At 39.4% G+C, this 26978-nt stretch overlaps 1 protein-coding gene across 1 annotated transcript in view; it reads right to left on the bottom strand.

The window, feature by feature from the left end:
- Nucleotides 1–8175: 8175 nt before the first annotated feature.
- Nucleotides 8176–26978, bottom strand: part of mindy4b (MINDY family member 4B) — a 54229-nt gene continuing 35426 nt past the window's right edge. The window contains exons 10-13 of the mRNA XM_039757991.1: nucleotides 26878–26950; nucleotides 26609–26785; nucleotides 21791–21971; nucleotides 8176–8592 (exon numbers count right to left, since the gene is read on the bottom strand). Coding sequence (XP_039613925.1) covers nucleotides 8450–8592; nucleotides 21791–21971; nucleotides 26609–26785; nucleotides 26878–26950 — 574 coding nt within the window. The 3' untranslated portion in view covers nucleotides 8176–8449. The remainder of the gene's footprint in view (nucleotides 8593–21790; nucleotides 21972–26608; nucleotides 26786–26877; nucleotides 26951–26978) is intronic.

Here is a 26978-nt window from a genome sequence, read left to right as displayed (position 1 = left end):
TGCCAATAATTGTGCTCTAATGGCTCATTCTCTGGATTACCTACAGGGCTAAATGAATTGCTTTGCCAGTGCGGCCAAACGTTTTGGTCTCACTGTCAGTCTCCAGAAGACAGATGTCATGGTTCAGGCATCTTCCAGTAGTCACCTCCAACAACAAGCAGTGACTGTTGATGGGACAGCACTTGTATATGTAGACAAGTTTACTTACCTAGGCAGTGTCCTGAGTAGTTTTGCAGGCAATGACCACGATATTTCTGCAAGACTCGCCAAAGCCAGTGCATCTTTTGGTAAACCAGAATCACCTCTGGAATGAACATGGACTTGCACTGTCCATGAAACTGGCAATATATAGAGCCATTGTCCTAGTGACTTTATTATATGGATGTGAAACGTGGACACTGTGTCGCTGCAATCTGAAGAAGCTAGACCAGTTCCATCTACGCTGTCTCCGCAGAATCATTCATGTGAAGTGGCAAGACATGGTCCCAAATACAGAGGTGCTGCGTAAAAGTGGTATGCATGGCACTGAGGCAGTCATCAAAGCTGCACAGCTGCAGTGGGCAGGACATGTGGCGTGCATGGCAGATACTCGGATCCTAAAACAAATCTTCTTTGGACAGTTATCAAATAGCCATTGCTCAGTCGGGTGTTCTTTACTCCAATATAAGGACACTCTCAAAGCCAACCTGAAGACGTGTGGTCTTACAATACAATTTTTCAACTTGCTCTGAACCAGTCCACATGGCGACAAATCTGTCATGAAGGTGTCCAGCACTTTGAGATGAGCAGACTTGCACAGCTGGAAGCAAGGAGGATGCAAAGGAAAGAAGCAGCAGGACAGCTAGCCAGTGGTGTATTTAGCTGTGATGTCTGTAGCAAAACCTGCAGATCCCGAATTGGCCTACACTCCCACAAAACTACACACCAATGACGAGATCCGTTGTATGGATGGCTCAGTTCATATGTACATATGGTTTTTGTGATCTCTGTGTGATGGTCTGGGTTAGCTCCACACTCCCTGTTGTATCCAGAGGGCCTCTTGAACCTTATTTTGTGGATTGTTAGTTGTAACCAAGATGAGCTAGGCATATGAGAACACATACATCCAGACAAGGAGTAGGTGCAAAAGTGAACAGCGCTTTTATTAAAATCAGTCAAAAACAGAAGTGTCAAACAGTGCAGTGCATTCAAAATTTTCAATAAGTAATTAATCCATTAAAATTGTGATTGTGTAGGTTAAATCAATGAATAATCCATTGAAAGCGAGGTTAAAAAACGCAGGTATGAATCTTTTCTTCAAAATGCAGTTCCTGGTGCATCCCTTTAAAACTGATGTCTCCTCTACTCACCCCAAATGCAATCCTGCAGACAAAGGAGACACATAACTGACAGTTACAGTCAATATTCTCTGCCAGGTTTGGCACTGCTGCCCATGGCTTCCAGGAGGGTGCTCCAGTGAACTTCATTGCTCCTGGGTTGTCTGTGGCCCCAGCAGGACGTCGTGCCATGCCTCCCCAACTCCTGCTGCCAGGCTTGTGTCCCTGCAATCAATGGCTCCCCTGCAGGGTGCAGTGCTGAGCTTTTCATTATGCCTGCAGCTCCCACTGCCTCTCCTGGACTTACACAGCGAGTCGCTCTGACGAGCACTGCCTCACTCCATCTCGCTGAGGTGCTTAGCTGTACTGATCCACTTCAGCAGCCCTGAGCATCAGTCTCAAATTTCCCAAAGTGCTCTCCTCCTGGCTGCCTGCTTCATCTCTCCTTTCCTTTTACTTTTTTCGTCCTTTCTTTAACCTCCTTCCCCGGTCTTTCTTTCTCTTCTCTGTTTTTCATCTGTTTTTTGTCTTTTCTGTTCTTTTCCCTTCCATCTTGTTTTCTCCCTCTCTGCTGTCGGGGCTCCTATTACAGCCAGGTTTTGTAATTGGGTACAGGTGTAATGCACTGCTCCCTCCTCCCTTGTACGTGCAATCAGCCAGGCACCCCATTTTTCTCTGGAGCAAAGCCGCAGTACCAGTCCTACATGATAATGAAATGTGAGATCTTCAATTTTTCTTACCAGTAAGTGTCCAATTGTCACTCATGACAAGATAAAATAACCTTACCAAATACCATACTTCAAAGTATTCCTTGACTATAAGGGTACAGTGTTATACAAATCATTTGTAAATTTTAAAAAGCAAAATCATTGATTTTAGTATTATAATTTAACTAGGGGGTTTCCCACATTCGCCAGCCCCCCGGCCTGCACTACGCACCAGCCACTTCGTGTCTTTGCCGTTTGCGTTGTGAAGAGGGGGGCTGAACGCACCCCAAAGAGACGTGGTTGATTCTCTGAAACCCCATCTTAAACGGTGATACAATGGGAAACAAATACAGTTTTTTTTTTACCTCCTCTTTGCTTGATCAGCTGTTGGCTTGCTGTTGCTGCTGTGCCGTGTGATCTGCATCTCGCGCAGCTCTTCGAACATTTAAAAGTCTGCGCAGCAGCTGTCCTACTCTTTGTCTTTTATTTCCATCCCTGGGTGTGGTTAAATCTTTTGGTACAAAGTCTCGTCTCACAGGACGTACGGTCTTGATATTTTTTAGTTTATAATTTAAAAATGGAATAAGAATCTGAAAATCTAACAACATCACATTAAAGTTCGATAAATTCTGAAAAGAGTGATACCAAACATATATATGTACGTTTTAAAATAAGCCCGATTTAAAGCATGACAAAAAACATCACATAAAATTGTGACACAAAACCGTTGCACTTTTAGGCTTAGGATTTTATGTAGAGAGAGTAGATAAGTAGATAGAGATGGTGTTTTAAGACATTTACAATAAATTGCAGTTAGTGATTCATAAAAAAAAATGGAAAAAATAAGTTCTAGAAATTTTAATGTAGCAATGAATCAAGAAACATATTTTAATTTTTAATAAAAATAGTATGATGTTTGTTAGGACAGAGGGACAGGTCTGTTTTATTATTATGGCTTAGTATAATTTAATTCTTATTGCTGTTAGGTGTAAATCACATGAGGATTTCCCATATATAAAGCAGGAAAGGAATTATCTTCTAGTTAGGGTGAGGAAAAAGACAAAATAAGCCCCCCATCAAACTTATGTATCCATTTTTTAAACTGATCTATCCTTCTTAGAAATCAGTCCTGGGCAGAGATGCCATCTTTTGAAAGGCACAGTCATGCTCATCACGATAGAGCCAACTATATCCACCTACTAAAATGCATGTCTTTGAAAGGAATCTGGAATCCCATGTAAACATGGCAAATACATGAAAGCAGCCTCAGTGATCCACCATGACCATGAATTGGATGGAGCAAAGTTGAAAATATTATGTTTTATAAATTGTTACAACGGGAGTCTGTAAGGGTGCTCCAATTATCTCTGCCACAACCACATATGGCCAGAAGAGGGTAACAGAGTGCCATGGAAGGGTGTCAGGGATAGACAATATGAAGATAATAAAACAGAAACATTCAAGTATGTTTTCATAATTATCAGGTTTTTTTATCAATGGGTTCAATCCTAGAAAATAGTGCCATCTCTATAAGCAGGTGTGGTTTTAACTTCATCTGTCTGGATTATATAATGGAGTACAGTCGGTGGACCAACCATCAAAATACACATCTATACATCTTCTAACCCACATATCCAGTTTAGGATTGTGAATAGTGGCTTCATATCTCATGCAGTATTGGGCACAAGTTGGGAACCAACACTGGATCAGGTGTTATACTATTGCAGGCTGTAATCATGCATACATCTTCACCCACTCACACAGGAACAATTTCTAGTTAGCGATTAAATTTATCATAGATGTCTTTGGGATATGGGAGGAAAATTGGACTTCCTGGGAAGAGCTCATGCTGAAACAAGCAGAATGTGTAGAATGTGCAGCGACTGTACAGTATTAGATACCAGAACTCTAAAGCTATTAAATGGCAAGAATAATTACTCTCCCATCCTGCCACACCAGCCTCTAAATGTATATGTGTTTTTTGTGAAATTGTACAGCAAAATGCATGAAAATTGTTTAGCTAAATAATTTGCATTTGTTAATGGTATTTTTCCATTCCACCATTTGCCTGTAAACTTGGGAGCAGTCTAATGTGTTAACAATTTCAGGTGATGTCTTCTCATCTTCCTCCCTGAGTGCTGATTGTTTCTTTTTGTGAAACCTGCTGACTGTACCCAAAAGTGTAAACTTATCAAAGGAATAGTTTTTTAGACAAGGGAACTTTGAGGCCCTAGGCACGTCAGTGGCACACTAGCATAACTTCTAGTTGGAGAGCAGTTAACAACTTCAAGTTCTGGATGACGTTGCCTTGAGGTTGTCAGATTACACCACTAGGAATTGCAGGAGATGACAAATTTCTGAACTACTGAGAGCTTGACACATTTTGACAGCTAATTAATTTCCTGTCTGACAATGGCATTGCCATTACAAATGCTTTCCTAGTACGTTGAGTTCAGTGGCTTGCTTTTACCTTTCTCCATTCTGTTGTGGTATGGCAAGCTCAGGACATCATATAGATAAGCTTGTCTTCTGTCTGCATATTACAGAACACCCATTTTTTTCTTTATTTGTGGACGCATTGTGTGGATAATTGGTTTGGGTGAATGCTCATTGCTTGTTAGCTCTCACAAGCACACAAACCACCCCATAACCTAAGACAAAATAAAATCTGTTTTATTTTGTTGGAACAAGTCACAGACCTCTGTGGTTGAGTTTTCGGAAATGTTAGACTACACAACTGGCGCTCAGAGGAGCAAGCTGTAACTGCCCTGACTTGTTAAGATTAAATGAAGTCTACAACTGAAAATAATTGGAGACGTTGTGTTATGTGATGGCGGTTTACCTTATGTTCTCCAATTTTCAAAACAAAAGCAAAAAAAAAATCTGCAAGTAATTGTACTGTGTCCTGCTTTAGTAAAACTCCTCATATATATATTGTCTTCCCAATATATTTTGACAATAATTAAAGAGATTTGAAGTGCTGTATAATATGCAGAGCCTGGAAGACACTCATTAATGTATACATGGGTTTGCTTTTAAACTGTATTTTGTAAAAATATTCCAGCCCTTTCTTTGGTTCTGGGTATGACATTAGTCTGCATCCAGCCCTACGAGTAGGCCCTCCAACCTGCAGGGAAAAACCTGGGGGTTGGCGGCAGAATTGGCACTCCAGCCACCATAAGAAACCTCACACAGTTCCATTCCATTTGAACTAGTGTGGTGCTGAGGTGCCACCCATTGCATGGCTGCACTTGGGTCCTAATCTGGGATTCTGATTTGGTTTGTCATGTGGTGAGTGCAGCAATGCGCTGTATCAGCATGTGCTCCTCTTCTCCTCTCTCTCCTTTCTTTGGTGGCACGTTGGGGGGAAAAGAGGAGTGAAGTTAAAGTCAGATAAACATCATTGATCTGAACACAACACAGTCTAATGTGTAAGTGATGCTTCACAGCCAAAGAGTAGAATACAGTCAGGTGATCTTCCAAAAAATGGTGTTTAGGCATTTGATGTGTCACAAAGCCAGATGAGATCTGTAAGAGAGAAGTCAACATAAACATATTTATCTTTTAGACACAACAACCAGGTAAATTTTAGCAAGGGACCATTTCCTAAAGGATTTATTTTTATTGAGAGTTTGGATGTCCACCATTTTCTTGCACTCTATAATTATGATTTCTGTCTCAACTTTTAAAGACAGTCATTGCACATTGGATTTTTAAAATGTTCACAGCTAGTTTCACAGGTAAGCTGGTTTCTGTTTTTCTATTACATTATATCATGTTGTGTATTTTAGTACAATTGGCGTGAAGGGTGACTTGGTGCAGATCAATCCATAAATTAATTAGTAACTTTCCTTTTGAAGATATCTTCAAACAGTGAGACATTTTGATAAAGCTCACAGTTTATTTTCTTACTCTTCTCTGTGAGTTGCGACTCCTGGCTATTTTTTCCCCTTAATGTCTGTTTTAATAGTTAGCTGTTTGTTTCCCCTTTTCTCTTAAACTAGAGGCAAAGTAGACAGGATCTCCCAGTACAGACTACATATTGTTACTATCGATTACTCAGATGCACTGCTGCATTGTCCTAGTAAGGGGCTGTCTTCGTCACAGTTCTAGGGTGAGGCATTCAATGGCTTTACAGTCTTCCTTGTGTTGAATGGGATTCCCAACATTTAGATTGCGCTATTGCTAATCCAGGTGTTAAATTTTACATTCTTTATAGTTTCTGGCGTCATTTTGATTTCTCCCCTTGGGTCAAAGTCTTAGCTCTAAAACAGTAAAAGTAAAGAATCAAGTGCTTTTTTTCTGGGCTTTGATCGTTCTTTTATTTTGCCAGGTTTAAAGACCCCAAAAGGGTCTTAATTTGGATTTTGTTAACTAATAATTTTTACTAAGCAATCTGTAATTATTGTTTATTTCCTTTCTTCCATTTTCTCAGTGTAATTTTATTTATTTAATTAATCTCGATTGTTATAATATATATTAACTTGTAACTGCTAAATTTGTCTTTATAGTATGATTTATTAGTTTAATTATTTTGGCTGAATTATTGTTTAATTGTTCAACAAATATAATTAGTTAATTATTTCCTTGTTTTTCAAGGAGATTTTGTTTTATGGCTTTGGCTTTCCATTTTCCTGAAATTTATTACACTGGATGCATTGAAGGTAATCAAATCATTAAGTACCAGTGTAATATTTATTTGATAAAGATTAGAGGTTTTGATAAATTTCAGAGGTGTCTTGATTTTTCAAAGCTTTTTTGTTTATTTTTTTTTCTTATGGGATATTCAAGTTATTCTACAATCAGGTTAGGCTTTTTTGCTGTAATACAGTACAATGGTTTAGTGAGGGATTTAATGTAATGCTAAGACTTGCTGTGATTTTGGAGAGTGTCCAGACCCAAGAGCTCCAAAGACAAGCAACTTTTAACCTACCAGTAGAGACAGAGAGACAAAGATGTCACTTCATCTTTTACTAACATCACTGGTATTCAGAAAAAAATAACAAGGCACATGTGTGGGCTACAAGTAAGACTGCAGACGAATCTTCATTCTGCTTACCAACTTAGTCAAGTCCCCATGTGGCTTGCTGGAGTGGGACATCATTGTAACAAAAACGATGATAACCACTTCATACAATATTCATTCTCCTAGCAAACCTATACTGGTCAGGATTTTAGCATTCAGAGTCCATTACAGCAGTACACAGAATAAAGGCAGAGCTAAAGGCTGCCAGTACAATTTATTCAGGTGGTCTTGAAAGTGTGTAGGTCATCTTGGGACTTTATACTGGATTTGCTAAAAGGCAGGCAACAATTTGAAAAATAATCAAGAACGATATTTTATATGCTAATGCAATATATCTGAGGTTCTACTGATGTGAAGTAGCCTTGTAATAAGATGCTGCCATGAGTAACCAGTAGAGGATAACATTCAACTGGTGTTGGTGGTGTTGGATTTAGCCCAGATGTAGTCAAACAGTCTCAAACCACTTCATCCAATTCAAGATCGCAGAAAGCTACAGCCTATTCCAAAAACTCTGAGGAAAGTGAGGAAATAACCCAGTACAGCATACTGGTGCATTGCAGGGCTGACTAATGACTTGTATCATTTTAGAGTCACCAGTTAACTTAAACTGCAGGTCTTTGGAGAAGTGGGAGGAAAATCCACACAGACATTCAGACACCAAATAAGCTGAGACTTGATCACAGATTTTTGGATCCATTAAGCAGTAATACTAATCATTGCAAAATCAGGCTGCCCTTTGTCTTGACACATGGCTGTAAATGTTTTGTTTAAACGTTTTAGGTTTTCTGCAGTAAAAGTCTAGTCGTGTGGAGTACTTCCCATGTTGAGGACACCAGGCATTTGTTGTTTCCAACACATCTACTTTAGTTTCTCAATACTTCAGTTCCACCTTTAGTCTCTTAGAGGCGAGTATCCAGCTTATCGAGCAATATAGTCTAATCAAAGTGGGTTCTGAGCATCACGATTTTGGAGATTCTGGGTGCATGCTGGCCAAACAAAATAATGGCAAGGAACTGATGAATTTTCAAAATGGCATAAGATCATGAAACATAAAACATCACTTTAATAGTAGCCAATAAACACACAAATTCATACATACTCAAAGATATACACTATCATCAAAGACTGGTATTAATTAAAATTTTATTCATTTTTTGAAAAAATAGCATTTAACAGAAAAAGAATTCTTTGCATATAGTCATTTTTATAAGAAGGTAAATTCAATATTTGTCAGATTAATGGAGTGGCTGACAGCTCACAAGTCTAAATTCAGCTCTAGAGCCGTGGAGTTTTTTGTAACACTTGTATGATTCTATTGACTGGAGGACAAATAAAAGGAAATGATTCCAATCAAAAAGAGAAAAATTAAAACCTCCAAGAAAAACACCTTGTTTAGTAGATTAAAAAAAGGGCACAGTTCCATTCCAGTCTATAGCTGCTCCTTCCCATTTGGTTCGAATTGTCATCTCCACAGAGGGAAATCTTTTCTCAATGTCTCCTTCCCCTTCATGATGACCTTCCTCCCAATGGTGAGAATGGGTGTCTGTAAATATATAAATCAATAAATACATAGACAACACAGAGAAAGGCTAGATGAAATAGTTTCAAAACATTTATTTGAGTGCAATATTCTCCCTTCATGATCTGGCATGGTGATTCAAATGGGTCCTTATATGAACTTATGAGTGCCAAGCCAGCAGCAGTAAGACAAGAGTTTTAAAAAAATCAATATAGTGGGACTGGCATAAACATGGTCTACTCATAAGACCTTTTATAGAGAACTTATACTAGTGACTGAAAGAAACATCTGTGAGTAGCTTGGGGTACTAGTCATTAGTTACTGTGTCATTTATCTGGATCTGAGTAGAAGCATAGTATCGGTACAAATCCCTCTTTCTTTTCAGGCAGGCTGAAACATCCAAGCAGGTAGTATTGAGTCCTATTCTGCCCAGGATTGGTTCCTGCCTTGTGCCCTGTGTTGGCTGGGATTGGCTCCAGCAGACCCCCGTAACCCTGTATTCGGATTCAGCGGGTTTGAAAATGGATGGATGGATGGATGATGATAAGATAAGGGAAGGATATGAAAGGGATTACCTAGATACCACCTGATCATTTGAATGGAACAAACATTTGACAGAAGCGAGTCATGGAGGCCTGAAGTAATTTTGGAATAAACCACAATTCTATCACAAAAGTTACTAGTGAGCCATATAAAAATGACCTTAGAACAGAAAATAAATCTGTATTACAGAAGTTAAAAGGGAGCATGATCAGAATGTTTGATGACAGATGTTGTGCTGAGAATGGGAGAGGCCACTCTATCCCCTGTGTTATTAGGTCCAGTGTTGCAGCTCCTTTTCTTAAACATATGTTCCTTTGTCACTATCTATGTTCACCCTTTCCTTACATTTATATTAAAAAGGTGTTTTTTCCAAGTATGTAGTTCCCTATAGAATCAATAATTCAATTTCTTAATTATCTTAATTAAACAAAAGTTCTCAGTGAGCCTAAGACAATTGAAGAAGTATTAGAGACAAAGCACTAACCATCCCACATTGAGATGCCAGTCTGTTGCAAGATATGGTGATTCATGTTAAGCTATTTTACAATTAACCTGACACGGCTGACTTTGAGAAGTGGTAGGAGACAGGATTACTTGAACAAAAAACAACATAGATAGGAATAGAATGTGTTAATTTCACAGATACTGTATATTCTCTAGCCTGGAAATCAAAGTTAGGTTTGCAGCTGTATTGCATCAACACTCATTACTATATATATGTGTGTGTGTGTGTGTGTGATGCAGTATCTTCCAAATAATACGAACAGTACACAACAAGTGTTTCACCCTTATTAGGATTTGTCAGGTGTACGCACCTTTGAGCAAACCTCGGTTGTCAGCACCTGAGTTAAAGCCTCTGATACTGTGACACAGTTGCTGGTTTACTTATTTGGCAGGGTGATGATCAGAGTATTAGATTCTCAGACTGCAATTCAGATTAAAAAATTATATATATATATATACAAGGGGGCTGTGCCCCCTACTCGCTTTGCTCGAACACCCCTCAACCCCCACCCCCTTCGCGTTTCTGCCGCTCACGTTGTGAAGGGGGGCCTGAACACAGCTAAGGAGATGCAGATGGATAAGCTGCTGGCTGTCTGCTAGCTGCTACCGAGATGCGTGATCTGCATGTTGCGCTGTGTGTCGATCATTTAAAAGCCTGTACAGCAGCTGTCCTATTGTCTCACTTCCTTGTCTCATGGGATGTTAAAGTGTCTCATAGAAATTGTTTGTAAGTAGGGCGTGATGTGCAAGAAGTCTCACAGGACTTCAATGTGTCTCTCCGAGATGATTACGTCTCAACTCAAGATTTTTTTATATTATATATATATATATACTGTATATATACAGTACAGACCAAAAGTTTGGACACACCTTCTTATTCAATGTGTTTTCTTTATTTTCACGACCATTTACATTGGTAGATTCTCACTGAAGGCATCAAAACTATGAATGAACACATGTGGAGTTATGTCCTTAAAAAAAAGGTGAAATAACTGAAAACATGTTTTATATTCTAGTTTCTTCAAAATAGCAGAGTGAAGGCAAAGGGGCCAACAAGTGCTAAACACCTCTGGGAACTCCTTCAAGACTGTTGGAAAACCATTTCAGGTGACTACCTGTTGAAGCTCATCGAGAGAATGCCAAGAGTGTGCAAAGCAGTAATCAGAGCAAAGGGTGGCTATTTTGAAGAAACTAGAATATAAAACATGTTTTCAGTTATTTCACCTTTTTTTGTTAAGTACATAACTCCACATGTGTTCATTCATAGTTTTGATGTCTTCAGTGAGAATCTACCAATGTAAATGGTCATGAAAATAAAGAAAACATATTGAATGAGGAGGTGTCTCCAAACCTTTGGCCTGTACTGTATATATATACCTGTATATATATATACAGGATGAGTCAAAATAATGTAAACATTTGAATGGCGGAAGCATTTTGTTCACAAAACATATTTCATATGTGCAAGATGATTTACAGGAATGTGTCAAGCTGTTCGCCATCATGTTCAACACATGTACCATATGTGGCACATAAACTGTCCACAAAAATTGTATATAAGTATATACATTGCAGTACCATTAGTGTTAACATAATTTTGACTCACATTGTATATATATTCGGCAAACATCACATGCTTTACCTGGTAGGTAACCACCCATACAATCAGGTCGGGACTCAGACTACGAATGAAATTAATATAATTACTCCGATCTACAGGCCGTCAAATAAATGAGCCACATGCCATGGCGCAGCGTAAAGGGACTTTGTCTCTGACGTCCAAGGTTTGATCCCTGCAAGGGGAGCAGTGAGTGTGTACGCCTGATAAGCCCAAATAAGGGCGAAACACGTGTTACATACTGTTTGCATTATTTGACAATAAACTATGCTATATATATATATATATATATATATATATAAACAAACTGCTCAAAAAAATTAAAGGAACACTTTGAAAACACATCAGATCTCAATGGGAAAATGAAATCCTCATGGATATCTATAATGATATAGACTGGGTAATGTGCTAGGAACGAAAGGATGCCACATCGTTTGATGGAAATGAAAATGATCAACCTACAGAGCCCTGAATTCAAAGACGCCCCAAAAATCAGAGTGAAAAATTATGTGGCAGGCTAGTCCATTTTGCCAAAATTTAATTGCAGCAACTCAAAATTGTACGCAGCACTTTGTATGGCCCCTGTGTTCTTGTATACATGCCTGACAACATCGGTGCATGCTTCTAATGAGATGACAGATGGTGTTGTGGGGGATCTCCTCCCAGATCTTGACCAGGGCATCACTGAGCTCCTGGACAGTCTGAGGTGCAACCTGGTGGCATTGGATGGACCAAAACATAATGTCCCAGAGGTGTTCTATTGGATTTAGGTCAGGAAAGTGTGGTGGCCAGTCAATGGTATCAATTCCTTCATCCTCCAGGAACTGCCTGCATACTCTCACCACATGAGGCCAGGAATTGTCATGCACCAGGAGCCACTGTACCAGCATAGGGTCTGACAATGGGTCCAAGGATTTCATCCTGATACCTAATGGCAGCCAAGGTGCCTTTGTCAAGCCTGTAGCGGTCTGTGTGACCCTCCATGGATATGCCTCCCCAGACAATCATTAACCCACCACCAAATGCTACCAGTAGTGACACTGACTGTAGCCAAATGCAAAACTAGTGACGAAACAGTCAGAAAAGATGGGGAGGGAAAAATGTCAGTGGCCTCCACCTGTTAAACCATTCCTGTTTTGGGGGTCATCTCATTGTTGCCCCTCTAGTGCATCTGTTGTTAATTTCATTAACACCACAGCAGCTGAAACTATTAACAACCCCCTCTGCTACTTAACTGACCAGATTAATATCCCATAAGTTTCATTGACTTTATGCTATACTCTGATTAAAAGTGTTCCTTTAATTCTTTTGAGCAGTATATATATATATATATTTTTTTTTTTTTTTTGTGACAGCAGCTATGGCCATTACACGGATGGGATGCCAGCTGGATGGAAGGCTCCTCCAGGACATTAGAGGATAGACCTCCTGGGCACCCGTGGCACCATGGATTCCCTCAGGGCACACTGGGAGTTGGAGTTTGGCACAGCTGTGTTGGGTTCTGTGGAGGTTGCCAGGGGGAGCTGCAGACTCCTACTTTGTGCTTTCACCACACCTGGGAGTGATTCCAGATTCAACTGATGAGCCACCTGGAACACTCCCAGGGCCTCACTCCATTCAGAGAGCCAGAGTCAAGAGGAGGAAGGACAAAGCTTGTGAGGGAGGACTGGAGGTGGAAGGACTGTGAATTGGGCTGTGGTGCTGTATGTACTGTGCTGTGCTTTTGGGAGCAAGGTACAAGCACTAACACAGCTGTAAAAAAACGTGTGCTGTGCTAAATTTATGTGCCTGCCTGTCGGTGTCAGGTTAGGGTGGCTGTATGCGCCCTGGTGGTCCACAACTTGCATTTAAGTTTTTAAGGATGGACTTTATTAACATTCTCAGTTAATTTGTATGTTGTATAATGGATTGCTCAGATGTCAGAATTTCTAGTTGTCCTGTGAAGAAATGAAAAAGAAGGAGCCAGTCCAGTGTGTACAAGGCAGAAACTGCTGCAGCTGTAGAAACCTCCAAAGAAAATGGATATGGGTTGCCAGCAGGTTGCAGAAGAGAAATTCCATCTGACACTGGTTCAGCTGTGTTGCCCAATACAGAAGGAAGGAGACTGCTAACATCTTTACATCTCATGTAATTTATACTGCAAGAGTGGACTCAAAGATAATTCAAGGGATTACCAGAAGGAACCGTAACCTGTCTTTGCTGCAAATTTATGTGGCAATCCTGAGATCAATTTCAAAGGTTACTAAGAATGAGAAGTTAAACTCATGCTAAAATTTAACACATTACACCATGGTTTCAATAGAGACAAGAGTTTTATGGCCAGATATGAGGGTTGTTTGCATCTCTAGGGCTGACAGAGACAACCTGACTACAAACCCACAATGTATTGAAAAACTCATCAGAAACTTCAAAAGACTTTGTTGGACAGTTATCTTATCCAAAGATCATGACCATACATTGTTCTCCTCTCTTGCTAATATGAATCTTAGCCTGAAGAGGTCTACTATTTTTTTACATTTAAGATGTGTCACTTAAAGGTTTTCAAATGTTGTATCTGTCCTGGTGTTTATATAAACACAGGGAACTCCAGTTTCTGTATTAAATCTTCCCTGAAGAAGGGGCTTGAGTTGCCTTGAAAGCCTGCATATTGTACTCTTTTTTAGCCAATAAAAGGTGTCATTTTACTTGACTTCTCATTACTGACAAGGAAATAATTTTGCCTGCATATGATAGGGACAGAAAACAGGAGGTGTAAGGAAGATTACATCTTATATATTGTAGTGTTCTGGGGACTGGGCAAGTGGGGTTAAATAATCTTATGAAGACAATGAATAATTTACTGCATAGCAAGACACAGTGACACATGAACACTTAACACTTTTGTCTCCCTCTACTTATACCTACTTTGTGTTTTCATTTAATAAATTGTGATTCTTAAGCAATATGAAACATATTCATCTTTTATCCCAAGCAAGGGTTACACACAGAGGAACCCTGATAAAGTTGTGAACCACCTTTCTTAGTGAACAGTGTTCAAATTATTTTTCTAGGCATTTACTAGTAATGCAGAGTTGACAGATATAGGGAGCTTGCAAATGTTGGGACCACTCCAACAGAATAAAAGATAGAGCATATCAGTGACAATAAAATACAGTAGGTGTGATTTTAGATGTTTTTTTAAAGGTTTAGTGATTATGATGGCTCATCATGCTAGCTTTTTATTAGCAATAATGTGGAAGGAGATTTTGATTTGAACCTTGGAGAGAAGAACATTATCAGTAAATTAACCTGTACTTGGCAAAGACAAGTACTAGCCCTAGAGGCTTAATTCACTTCAGAAAAATGGGAGCATTCAAGTGCGTGAAGACCGTGTCCAGGTTTAAGACACCTGGTCAAGGATGGAGAGAAAAAAATAAATGAAGCCTGACAAAGAACTCCAGCTGAATGTACACTCTTAATAATACCATTGAAAAATGAAAAAAATGAGTTGAGTCATGGCAAGCCAATCTAAACAAAAATGATCAAATCAGTAAATTTGATTTTGCCTGCCATAACCAGACAAATCTATCTATAAAAAAGATCTATAAATGTATACAGATGAAAAGATTTCAGAGGCAGTTTATTTCATTGCTAGCCAAATCACAGAAACTTCTCCTGTAAGGTGGTCAAAAATGATGGACCTTCTTGTATGTCATATCCTGAAATGCTTAACATGTCTAATAGGAAGATTTGTCACACATATGTTTAATGTTCCCTATCACACAAGTTTATATACTGAAGTACACGAACCAGGCAACCATCTTAAAATGCCAACACTTGCAAGTGAGCTAATATTGATAGAAAGCAAAATAAAAGCAAAAGAGTAATACATTTATTTTCACATTACGTATAGGTAGAAAATTAAAACAACTTTGCAAAACCATACCTAACGATGACCTAATCTTGATGGACTGCTATATGGTCAGTTTTTCAGGGAAACAGTTTTGTTGTTAGACATAAAGTTCTTTTGGATCAAAGCCGTGGTCTTTCTTCATCTGTATTGGTTTTTAGCTTAACTGAAATTAATTTGAACCTGGTGATTTGCCTGCAGCTTTCAGATTTTTTGTTTGTTGTCAACAACTGAATTATTTTGACTGTTAACATATTAAACATGTCCAGAACAACGTCTATTTAAGTAGCACCTGATACTTTTGTTAAAGCTTTATATTGAAAAAGGAGACTTGAAAATGTCCACAGCAAATTGTTCAGTAGCAACTTTCTTCAGGTAATTGATATTTCTATGAAGATATGTGTCCTCCTTAACTCTGGGATTTCCAGGCAATGGCCGTTACACACAATAGTGAACAGGTTTGATGGGTCTGAAAGCCTCACCTTGAGGGGAGGGCACTGAAACACATTACACTTTACCATGTCCTTGGCTGTACCCTCTCCTTGCCATTGATTTGTGTTTGAAGTTTCTTGGCCATTACATGAAGATGTTTGAGCCTCATTAGTACGATTATTTCACATGGTTTCTGGCTTATAGTGCTTGTGCAGACATTGACTAGGCATCCCTAGTTACTTGGGGGTTTCAGATTTTTATTTATCTGTAGTGTGTTTTGATATTGGAATGCTTTTTATTAACTGATCTTTGTCCTGATCATTGCCTGTCAGGGCCTGTCCTGGAAGATAAAAACCATATATTTTTTTAAACTGCTGACTGCCTATATTAAGTTTATAATTTTGCTCAAATGAACTGTGATGAACAATAAATGACCTAACTTATTAACAAAGGCAATTCACCTTGAAAGTAAATGATCTAACTACATTTACGTTCTTTCTTTCGTGTGGCAAATAATTAACCAATTTATAACCTTAATGTATCAGTCTTGTTATCTAAATAATTGATGGTGCTTTTAGCTTTAAAATGTATGTGTAATAATAAAAAATAATTTTAAAATAGTAAAAAAATGGAGACAAATATAATTTCATCTGGATATAGGAGTAACCAATTCATGCATCAGCCTGCCAGCTGCATCTAAAAGCCGCCCAGGACAACATCCACACCTGACATTGGTACCAATTTCACCAGCAAGCTTTCTAGGACAATTTACATCTAGACTTTAGCTATCCATTTATGTTTTTATTATACTTTCTTCTATTGGCATTATTCTACTTCAATAAATACCTTTTTGCTTTTGCATTTCTGTACTTTGTCTTTATATCTAGAATGATATGGTTTTCAGGCTGAGGGGAGCAACTCATGAATAGAGGAGCAGTGCAGTAGAAATAAGACATTTTTGGTTGGCTAGTGGCACATAACTAAAAGTGTGGCTGTGTATCAGCCTTCACTTGTCTAAGATATTTCTGAGGGCCAAAGTAACATTTAGGTCTGAGTTATATTTGGGGACACCTACATGTTGTTCCCACCAAAGGTAATGGAGTACTGAAGAGTGACTGGCAGTGGAGGACTTACTTGTACCTACTTTTGTGGACAGGATCCCTGTGTGTGTTAAGCTTTAGGTGCTAGAGTAGACCAATCTAATAACAAACTTGGTGAGTCGCACTCATCTTACAGTAGTATAGGGTCATAACCAGATTTTTGATATGTGTATTTTACCATAAATGTGACAATAAATGTGGTGCTGTCCGGTATGAAGAATCATTTCTGCATGCATGCAGGCAAGAGACCAATATTTAGAAATAATGCTATTTAAAAGTATCTACTGTAAACTAAAACAGTTGATCAACTTCAATGTGTCGTAGCAAGTTTCACAGTGTAGGATGAGAACAGGTGTCCCAGCTGGGAAGGAGGATGGTTTCTTACCCGGATGGGAGGCCAGAGTCGAATGACAGATGTAGTGGCTGGTGGGACAGAAAAATAACTTTATGTCTGGCCGGCGTGATATAATGGATGGACTAGAAGAAGCCAAGAGTCTGGACCGGTTTCATCCACCATACACCAGGTGGCAGTGGTCCCCATATGGCAACCCAGTCAGGACACCTGCTGGTGCTTGGGTGCTGGAGTCTAGAAGTGCAGCCCTGTCACGATCCCTGGGTACCAATAGAGGATGCCGTCGCAGGAGGACCTCCCTACTTTCCCGGAAGTGCTTCCAGGAAGACACAGCATAGCATCAGAAATATTTCTGGATCTTGCTTAAAAGGGAGCCTGTTGCCTTATATCAATGAGTCAGAGTCAGGAGGCAGCAGGCAAAACTCATCGAAATTAGAGAGGAAGAAGAATTTTATGGTTTTTGTATAATTATTGTGGCTGATCCTGGAGAGGAGATTGTGAAGAAGTGTTTGGGAGAATAAAAATCCTTTATTTTATTCCAGTAACATATGGTGTATTACTGTGTGGGCGGCATGGTGGCGCAGTGGTAGCGCTGCTGCCTCACTGTAAGGAGACCGGGGTTTGCTTCCTGGGTCCTCCCTGCATGGAGTTTGCATGTTCTCCCTGTGTCTGCATGGGTTTCCACCGGGTGCTCCGGTTTCCTCCCATAGTCCAACAACATGCAGATTAGGTGCATTGGAAATCCTAAATTGTCTCTAGTGTGTGCTTGGTGTGTGTGTGTGTGTGTGTGTGCACTGTGGTGGGCTGGGATTGGCTTCAGCAGACCCCGTGACTCTGTGTTAGGATACAGCGAGTTGGATAATGGGTGTTTATTACTGTGTTTTGGGCTTGGGGCTCAGTGGTGCCTCCTTGTGGTCACAAGAGATATAAAATCTTACAGTCTATCTTAAATGTGGAAAGCAAAATGATTAATAAAATAAATGCATTTGTACTGTACTTTCAGTGCCAGGAAGTGAGCTATACGTAGATGGGGTCCTAAACACCTGTGGTCACTAGGGAGTACTACCTTCTGGATGCCCCCTGCAGCCCCTGTGTTTTGTGTATTACCAGTGTGTTTAATAAGATTACAGTTATTGCAGATTCCTATTTATAGTAGTCAGTCTCCTTCTTCTTACACCAGACAACATTGGAGAGTAGCTTTGGTTGATCTAATTCCTCTCTCTGCTTGTTTGCGTTTTCCTCCCTTGTGATCAGAAATACATGCTTGCTAGATTTCTTGGATAATTATTACAAGCCACACTAGACATTAAGCGGTTCCTTTCATCATATTTTTAAATTCATTTGAAGTTTACACTGGGTGGTGACTTAAGTGCATGTTGCCTGTGACAGACTAATCAGAGTTCGAAATAAGGACACCAAAGTCATATTGTTAATGATCCAACTCTTCTAAGCTTCCCTGACCTCAATATTATGTTAACTTCAAGTCATAAATAATAATAATAATAATACATTTTATTTATATAGCACCTTTCCCATGCTCAAGGCACTTACAGAATATAAGAAAGAACGGCAGAGTATACTGTATATAGCATAGTACAAACCAAATAAATAAATAAAGAAGATTAAGACAGTAAATTCAGAGAAAGCCTAACAGACAACATAATTGATGGTCTAGCACACACACACAGGTTACATGAGCATCTTGACAGAGGTAAACTGAAAGAAGGGTAATAAAGTCAAGTAGAGCTAAAAGCCTTCCTGAACAGATGAGTTTTGAGTTGTTTTTTAAAAGAATTCATGGAGTCAGCTGATCTGATTAATTTCGGTAGGTCATTCCAGAGTCTGGGCACTATACAGCTGAAGGCCCTGTCACCTATGGAGTGTAGATTAGTGTGGGGCACAACAAGATTGCCAGAATCAGAGGACTTTAGTGGGCAGCAGGCACATAGTGATGGAGAAGGTCACAGATGTAGTTTGGCGTGAGGTTATTTAAGGCTTTGTAGGTTATTAGTAGGATTTTATATTCGATTCTGTAAGACACAGGGAGCCAGTGAAGACGGAGCAGGATGGGTGTGATGTGCTCGCTGCTGCTGGTTCGAGTAAGGACTCTTGCAGCTGAGTTTTGAATAAGCTGGAGCTGTGATATAAGATTAGAAGGGGCACCTGCCAGCAGTGAGTTACAATAATCTATGCGGGATGTGATAAAAGCATGGACAAGTTTCGCAGCATTAGAAAAGGAGAGAAAGGAGCGAACACGGGATATGTTATGGAGGTGGATGTAAGAAAGTATCTTAATGTGATTTATGTGGGTAAAATAAGAGGGAGGAATCAAAATGACACCAAGATTCTTTGCAGTAGAGGCAGGTCTGATGAGATCACCACCAAGATGGACTGGGAAGGAGCTCATTTTATTAAGTTGCATTTTAGTCCCAATTTGCAGGAGTTCAGTTTTGTTGCAATTTAATTTTAAAGAGTTCTGCTCCATCCAGGTTTTAATTTCACTAAGGCAGGTTGTGAGCTGAGAAAGCTCTGATGAAGTTCCACTTTTAACATTGAAGTAGAGTTGAGTATCATCTGCATAAAATGATAGCCCAGTCCATAGCTACGAATAATATGGCCAAGGGGAAGCATATAAATACAGAAGAGAGAGGGCCAGGACAGAGCCCTGAGGAACTCCTTGTGTGACTGGCCTGAGCTGGATCTGCTGTTGCCAAGACTAACAAACTCTTGCCTATCAGTCAGATAGGACTTGAACCACTGGAGGGCAGTGCCAGAGATACCCAGCATGTTCTCCATTCTGGACAGTAGAATGTCATGTCTGACAGTGTCAAATGCTGCACTGAGGTCTAACAGAATTAATATGCTGGTTTGTCCAGAGTCTGCTGCCATAAGCAAATCATTGGTTACCCATAGCAGAGCAGTTTCACAGCTGTGCTGCACCCTGAAACCAGACTGAAAGGGTTCCATCAAATTATTAGTGGTTAAGTAATTGGTGAGCTGGGAAGGCTACAACACGCTCAAGCGCTTTTGACAGAAAAGGTAAGTAGGAAATAGGCCGGAAATTGTTAAGTTTGTCAGCATCAAGACCAGACTTTTTTAACATTTGGGTTACAGAAGCGATTTTAAAGAGCCAGTGTAAAGGGATGAGTTTATTATTGCTGTAGCATTCGGGATTATGGCATGAAGGCAGGATTTAAGTAGTGTGCTGGGGATGGGGTCCAGTACACAAGTAGTCGGTGTCATCTTACAAAGCAGGTCATTAACAAAAGCAGATGTGATTGGTGAGAACTTAGAGAAGGAGCTGGATGGAGTGGGAAAACAGGGAGAGATATAAACAGATGATGTATTTATGTTAGTTGAATTATTTAGATCTTTAATTTTGTTACGGAAAAAGTGGAGGAATCCTCACAGACTTCAGTAGAAGAGGTAGTTGGGCCAGATGCAGGTTGAGTAGTTTATTAACTACAGAAAACAAAACCCTTGGGTTATCGTGGCCACTTTCTATTATTCTGCCATAGTGGGTGTTCTTAGCAGCAGTTAGTGCTTCTCTTTAAGCTCTTTGGTGGTCAGAGAAAGCCTGGATGTGCACGGTGAGGCCAGTCTTACGTGACATTCTCTCAAGGCGTTGGCCAGCTGCTTTCATAGATCGCAATTCTGAATTATACCAAGGAGCTGAACATTTAAAGGAAACCTCCTTATGTTTTAAAGGAGCTGTTTTATCTAATGCTGAATGAAGGGCTGAGTTATAGTGGTCAACAAGACTATCTAGTGTTGACGGAATAGGTGCAGACAGTAAAAGATCAGAAATGGATCCAGAAAGGATAGAGGGACAGATATTTTTAAGGTTTCTGTAAGAAATTTGTCGTTTACAGGTAAGAGGAAGGAAAGGGAGTGAGACAGTGAAAAATATTGCTTTATTTTTAGAGAGTCCCAAATCAATGCTGTAAATGTTGGCAACAGATAGTCCAAAAGTGCAGATCAGATCCAATATATGACCACCAGAGTGGGTGGGAAAATCAACATGTTGTGTCAAGTCAAAATAGTCCAGTAAGGATAGAATTCATTTCTCAGTTTAGATGTAGTAGTGTCAATATGGATGTTGAAATCAGCGAGAAGGATAATTCTCTGAGAGTAAGAGCTTAGGTGGGTTAAAAGTTCAATCAGATCAGATAAGAAGGATGCATTGTATTTTGGGGGACGATAAAGAACAATGAGTGAGACAGGACCTGTTTCCGTTATTAGTTTAAGAGCCAGGCACTCAAAAGACAGTGGACAGTCAATTGGGATTTGTTTGATATTTAAGTCTGCTCTGATAATTACCGCTAGCCCACCTCCTTGTCTAGAGCTGCGAGGTTCTGTATGGAAAGTGGAACCAGGTGAAGTCGCCTCCGTGAGAGACGTCAATTCGTTTGGTTTTTGCCAAACCTTTCATTCTTGCAACTACATCATGTCATGAAGTCTAGCACTGTGGTAATGGGGATATGAATAAGCTCAACTACTGGATGAAAATTCTTCACTCCAATATGGATGTTTAAATAATTCCAGCAAAATTATTACTCCATTAAAAAACTGTTTGATTGTTAATACATGTGAATGAAAACCAGCAGACAAAAGGGGCAGGATTTGCTGCCTTCATCCCTTAAAACCAAACTTCAGTGTCATTTGTAATGAATTCTTATTGTTATTGTTGTTTTTTAACATGACAGTGCTATGTATTCAGTTCAGTAACCTTTGAGAAGAAAGAAGCAACACAATTTCACAGTATAGAGTATCTCTGAATTTACCTATGGTGAGAACAACTGTTTTCTTCTGCGAAGGTTGCCCATTGTAAAAGTAAAGTTCAAACAAGTGCTCCATCTTCCAGTCAGACAGGAGGGAACGGTTGCTGCTGAAGAGGACGCTGTAGGTGCCATTGATATTACACAGCCAGATGGGTAGCTTAGGTGTCTTCAGCATGCTGCCAACCTGAAGAGAAACCACAGAACAGAACAAGGGTAAAGAAGACATTGCGGTGGATTACTGGAGTTTCTAGCATGAGCTGCTTTGTGTAAAAGGCAACTCAAAGTGTTTGTTTGTTGAATTTTAAACAGAACAGAGTCATTTCCCTTTACATCTGGATCCTTTTAATACCTTTGATGGCTTATTTATCTCTGTGGGGAGTTTTATCTATCTATCTACACATGTGTGTAAATGAGAGGGAGGTCAGTGGAATGGTGAGGATGCAGGGGGTAGAGTTGGCGAAGGATGAGTTAAAATACTTGGGATCAACAGCACAGAGTAATGGGGATTGTGAAAGCAGGAGACAGAGCTGGAGGTAACAGAGTTAAAGATATTAAGATTTGCATTGGGTGTGACAAGGATAGACAGGATTAGAAATGAGTACATTAGAGGGTCAGCTCAAGTGGGATGGTTGGGAGACAGTCAGAGAGGTGAGATTGCTTTGGTTTGGACATGTGCAGAGGTGAGATACTGGGTATATTTAGAGAAGGATGCTAAGGATAGAGCTGCCAGGGAAGAGGAAAAGAGGAAGGCCTAAGCAAAGGTTTATGGATGTGGTAGAGAGGACATGCAGGTGATGGGTGTGAAAGAACAAGATACAGAGGACAGAAAGATATGGAAGAAGATGATCCACTGTGGTAACCCCTAAAGGGAGCAGCTGAAAGAAGAAGATTGTGAATTACAGGAAAAAATAGATACAGTACATATTGCAATTCACCCATCCATTTTGTAAACCAGCATTGGAGCACACTTTTGAAGTTCACTTTCCACCTTGTACGGGTCATCTTCGAACCTGTTTTATTAAGTTCAGGGTTGTTGGGGTCATAGCCTTTCCTGACAACACCATGCAGGCACCAACCCTAAATGGGGTGTGATCACAGTCCACCTTATACAAAAAACCACATCTGCTGCACCTAATAATCCAGTTCAGTACTACAGGGAGCTAAAGCCCATCCTAGCAGCATCAGGTACAAGATAGGAACCAACACTGGATAATGCCAATCTTATGCAGGGCACACTCACTCACACACAGAAGGCCAATTTAGAGTTGTCAATCAACCAAATTGGCACATCATTAGGATATGGAAGGAAAAAAGCAAATGAAAACACAGAGGGACATGCAAACTCCTCACAGACAACCCAAATTTGTACACTGTATTCTAAAGCTGTGTAGCAGCCATATGTAAAAATAGGATACAGCCATTGTAAATCTTATTTTGCATAATGTATATGATAAACATCTGTTCTTCCACACTTTTCTTTTCTGGTCATTCCCTAAATACAGATGTTACCAAAGTGGGTCACCATTCTCCAAGAAGTTATGTCAAGCACATCTGTTTTTTTCAAAATGTAATTCTCTACATCTCCTCCATTTTTTTTTAGCCTTACTCTTAATCTGTCTCCTGGTCCACCAATCTTCTGCCTCCATAGTCTGTCTCACTTCTTGTAACATCTTCAAACCAGCAACCCCTTGATTCTAGCACGTTTCTTGAGATTTTTTACCATGCATGCAAGAAGGATGGGCAAGACTGAAGATGTTTAGTGGCATGGTTATGTGCATGGTTATGGTGTCAGAGGTTAGTGTATGAATGTATCAAAGAATACAAACCCTGCTAGTGTTAATGGTACCAGGGGTGTCCACATCCAACCAATAACAGCCCTAAAGCTGAAAATAGATGATTGATGAAAGGAAGCAATGGAGACTGCCATCACCAAGTAGAATAATACGCGGGTTAAATTCATTCATGACAAAGTACCATAATAGTGTTGTTGTTAAAAAGACACATCAGAATGCACAGTTCATCAGAGCTTCTCGCATATTGAGTAAAAAACAAGAAGGCTTGCTTGCAATTAGAGAAGAAACACAAACTCTAGACACTAGAGAAAAACCTTTGGTTTGATTCATCACTGCTACTGTTAATTTATGAGATACGCAACATAAGGAAAATCTCCATAGGTATGGTAGCAATACAAAGTTGTGGTGGACAAGTACTAATTAAGTTGCATGTTCCATAAACTAAAAGAATACTTTGGCACAAAACACTCCAGAAACAAAGTTAACGCTTTAGTTGCCAATACAGTACAGTTTTTCTTGAATGTCATACATGGCCACTAGGTGGTACCCAAGCACTGTTTAGGATAAGTTGGCTAATGATTAACAGTTTTTATTACTTGTTTTCAGTCTTTTTTGTCAATTGTTTGTGTTTGCTTTGTTTGTGCTTCTCACCTAGGAGAATATGGATTCACATTATGACCTTTAAAATGATATTCCTATTGGCTTTTTGTCACAAAAGTAAACTGGATGGTATACGTGACAAACCTTAATTGTAAACTTCTAAATATTATATAGTCTAATAATGTAGCTTTCTGTGCCAGTTTGTTAATTTTTATATGATATTTGCATTCTATCCTAGCATGTATATGGAGTAGTAGACCTATTGGGAAAGAGGTTTACAATTCATAGTTTATTACTTTGATAAATGTATGATATTGTATTATTAAGCTAAAATACTGGCAGAAGTACAATGCTGAATTGGATTCCTAAAAACATTATAAAACCTAATTGTATTGACATTATGGTTCTCTTTGTTCATTTGTAAACAGTTATGTTATAATTTCCTGCAGACTAAGAAATACAAGAGTACATATTTAAAATACGAGGACATATCTCTCAGTACAGTACATGATTTTTATCGGTCTTAGTGTACAGCGGAAAATTCACTCTGTTGCCTGCATTGATAAAATGCAAAGATATATATAAAAAAAATGCATCTTTGTTGGTGAAGTGAAGTCCATCTGTTCTTGTTTTTCCTTACAAGCTGAATTGAGTAAGTGAATTGAGTTCTCCACATTATATTGATACTGCAGTTATTTCACATACTAGTTCACTAATAAACTAGTGTGACAGACTTTCCTATTATCTCAGCTTGTCCGTCTATTCAGAAACCCACCATTGTTCAGCTCAGCTCATTATCACTAGTACCTACCAAGTCTGTTTGCAACCTTGGGGTGGTGCTGTCCTTCACTGTTCATGTTGCTCTGGTCTCTTGGCTTTGCAGATCTATTGTATACGGCATCAGCAAGATCAGACCATATCTGACTGAATATGCAGCACATTTCCCAGTCCAGGCTCTGTTATTATCACGTCTTGATTACTGCAACTCTCTTCTGCCAGTAGTACTGACATGTGTAACCAAGCAACTGCAAAGGATTCAAAATGCAGCGACATGTCTGGTGTTCAACTAGCCTAGGCAGGCACATGTTACTCCTCTTTTCAGATCACTATATTTCCTCCCAGTAGTAGTATGCATTAAGTTCATATCATTGATGCCTGTCAACAGAGCAGTCAGTGGGTCACCACTCAGGTCTGCTAATGAACGGCGTTTTGTGATGCTACCTTCTTGTGGCATTAAATCTCAATTCAGATTCTTTTCATTTGTAGCTGCTATCTGGTGGAATGAGCTGCTCATCCCCCAGGCTGATGCTTACTTGATTATGTTGATCTCTTTTGTAAGTCACTTTGGGTAAACGTGTGTGTTAAGCAGATAGATGCATATGTAATAGTGAAAGGTTCTACACATGCTGACATGCAGAAATTGCATATTGAGGATACTCTGTGATGCTACCAGGTTAGCTGAGAAATCATTTTGCCTGAGTCTGTTGCTACATTTCATTACAGAGGATAATGCCCAGCATCCAGTAAGCATTCTCAGTAAAGGTCCAAATGACCCAAATTGGGTATTCTCAATTCATGGCTCCCTGTTTGGACTGTTGAATTGTCAAACTTCTCTCTGTCTCATTCTCCTTGTTCCTAAGGATGTACCTTATTTTGATCATTTCCATCTCACTTTTTAGTGTTCTACCCAAAACCTATGGCTAGTCAAGGTTTGCTTTTCTTCACTAATGCTGAGCACATGCTGGACAGGGTTCCGACTTTTCAAACATTGACAAAACATTTGAAATAGTTTGCCACAACTATTATGAGGCTACTCGAATATCATTCTCCATGCATTCTCTTAACTCACCCAAACTTGGGGCTATTTTGGCCTGCTTGTACCTCTCAGTCCAGTCTGGAAAACCTTTCTCCAGATAATGTTCAAAGGAAGAAATACTTCTTTGACTTGGTGGCTTTCCTTACCCTTAATGACAGCATTCAACCATCTTTAGGCCATTTCTCCTTACCTGCACTAATATGGCCTTTGGAACAAGGTGCTCAGTTATCTGGAGCTCTGTCTTTTGCAAGGTATGTTGGTAGAATAATGTTGGTAGAACATATATTTTTGTTCCAATTATAACAAATTAAAAGTTAAACTGAATAACTAATCAGTACACGACATAGTAGAGTTCTTAAAATAAAAATGTCAACTAAATTGAAGAGCATAACATTAAGACAGAAATACTTATGGGGGCATTTACCTAAAGAAGCCTTTACAATGCTAATTTACCTATGAACGTTTGTAAAGATTGTGGAGTTCTCACCAGCATATAGAAAGTTAAATATTGTCACGTGTCACGGCTCGTAGTATCAACCATAGGAAAGACAGTGTCACATTAGCTAGCTCATGCTTGCTAATAATAATCTTTATGAAGAATGCTTGATTTACCCTTGGAAGTCTATCTTGCTCAAGCTGATCCCGATTCCAATGAAGATAACCAACATCACATCGAGTTAGGACTCCATGTAGAGGATGGGGCAACTGATTGCCTTGGTCATCATATAACAAGTTACCATTGAAGACATTAGGACTTGCTTTGCCGGTCATCATGAGGTTGAGTAGGGCCTGGAAAAAAAGGTATAGAAGAAGGAATATTGTAAGAATTTTGGAAAGCCAAATACTCAGTGTAAAATTCAGAAAACTGAGTTTGGCCCCACCTGTCTGCACACAAAATTTCCCAAACTTAAAGTTAGGAGGTGTGGTGTCGTAAAGTCAAGGTCTTCTTTTAACCTTTCGGAAGAAGAAAAACATTTCACAT

This window comes from Polypterus senegalus, chromosome 1 (genome assembly GCF_016835505.1).
Source record: "Polypterus senegalus isolate Bchr_013 chromosome 1, ASM1683550v1, whole genome shotgun sequence".
NCBI lineage: Eukaryota > Metazoa > Chordata > Cladistia > Polypteriformes > Polypteridae > Polypterus > Polypterus senegalus.
Note: the sequence above shows the minus strand (reverse complement) of the source record. Positions and strands in the feature narration are given on the sequence as shown.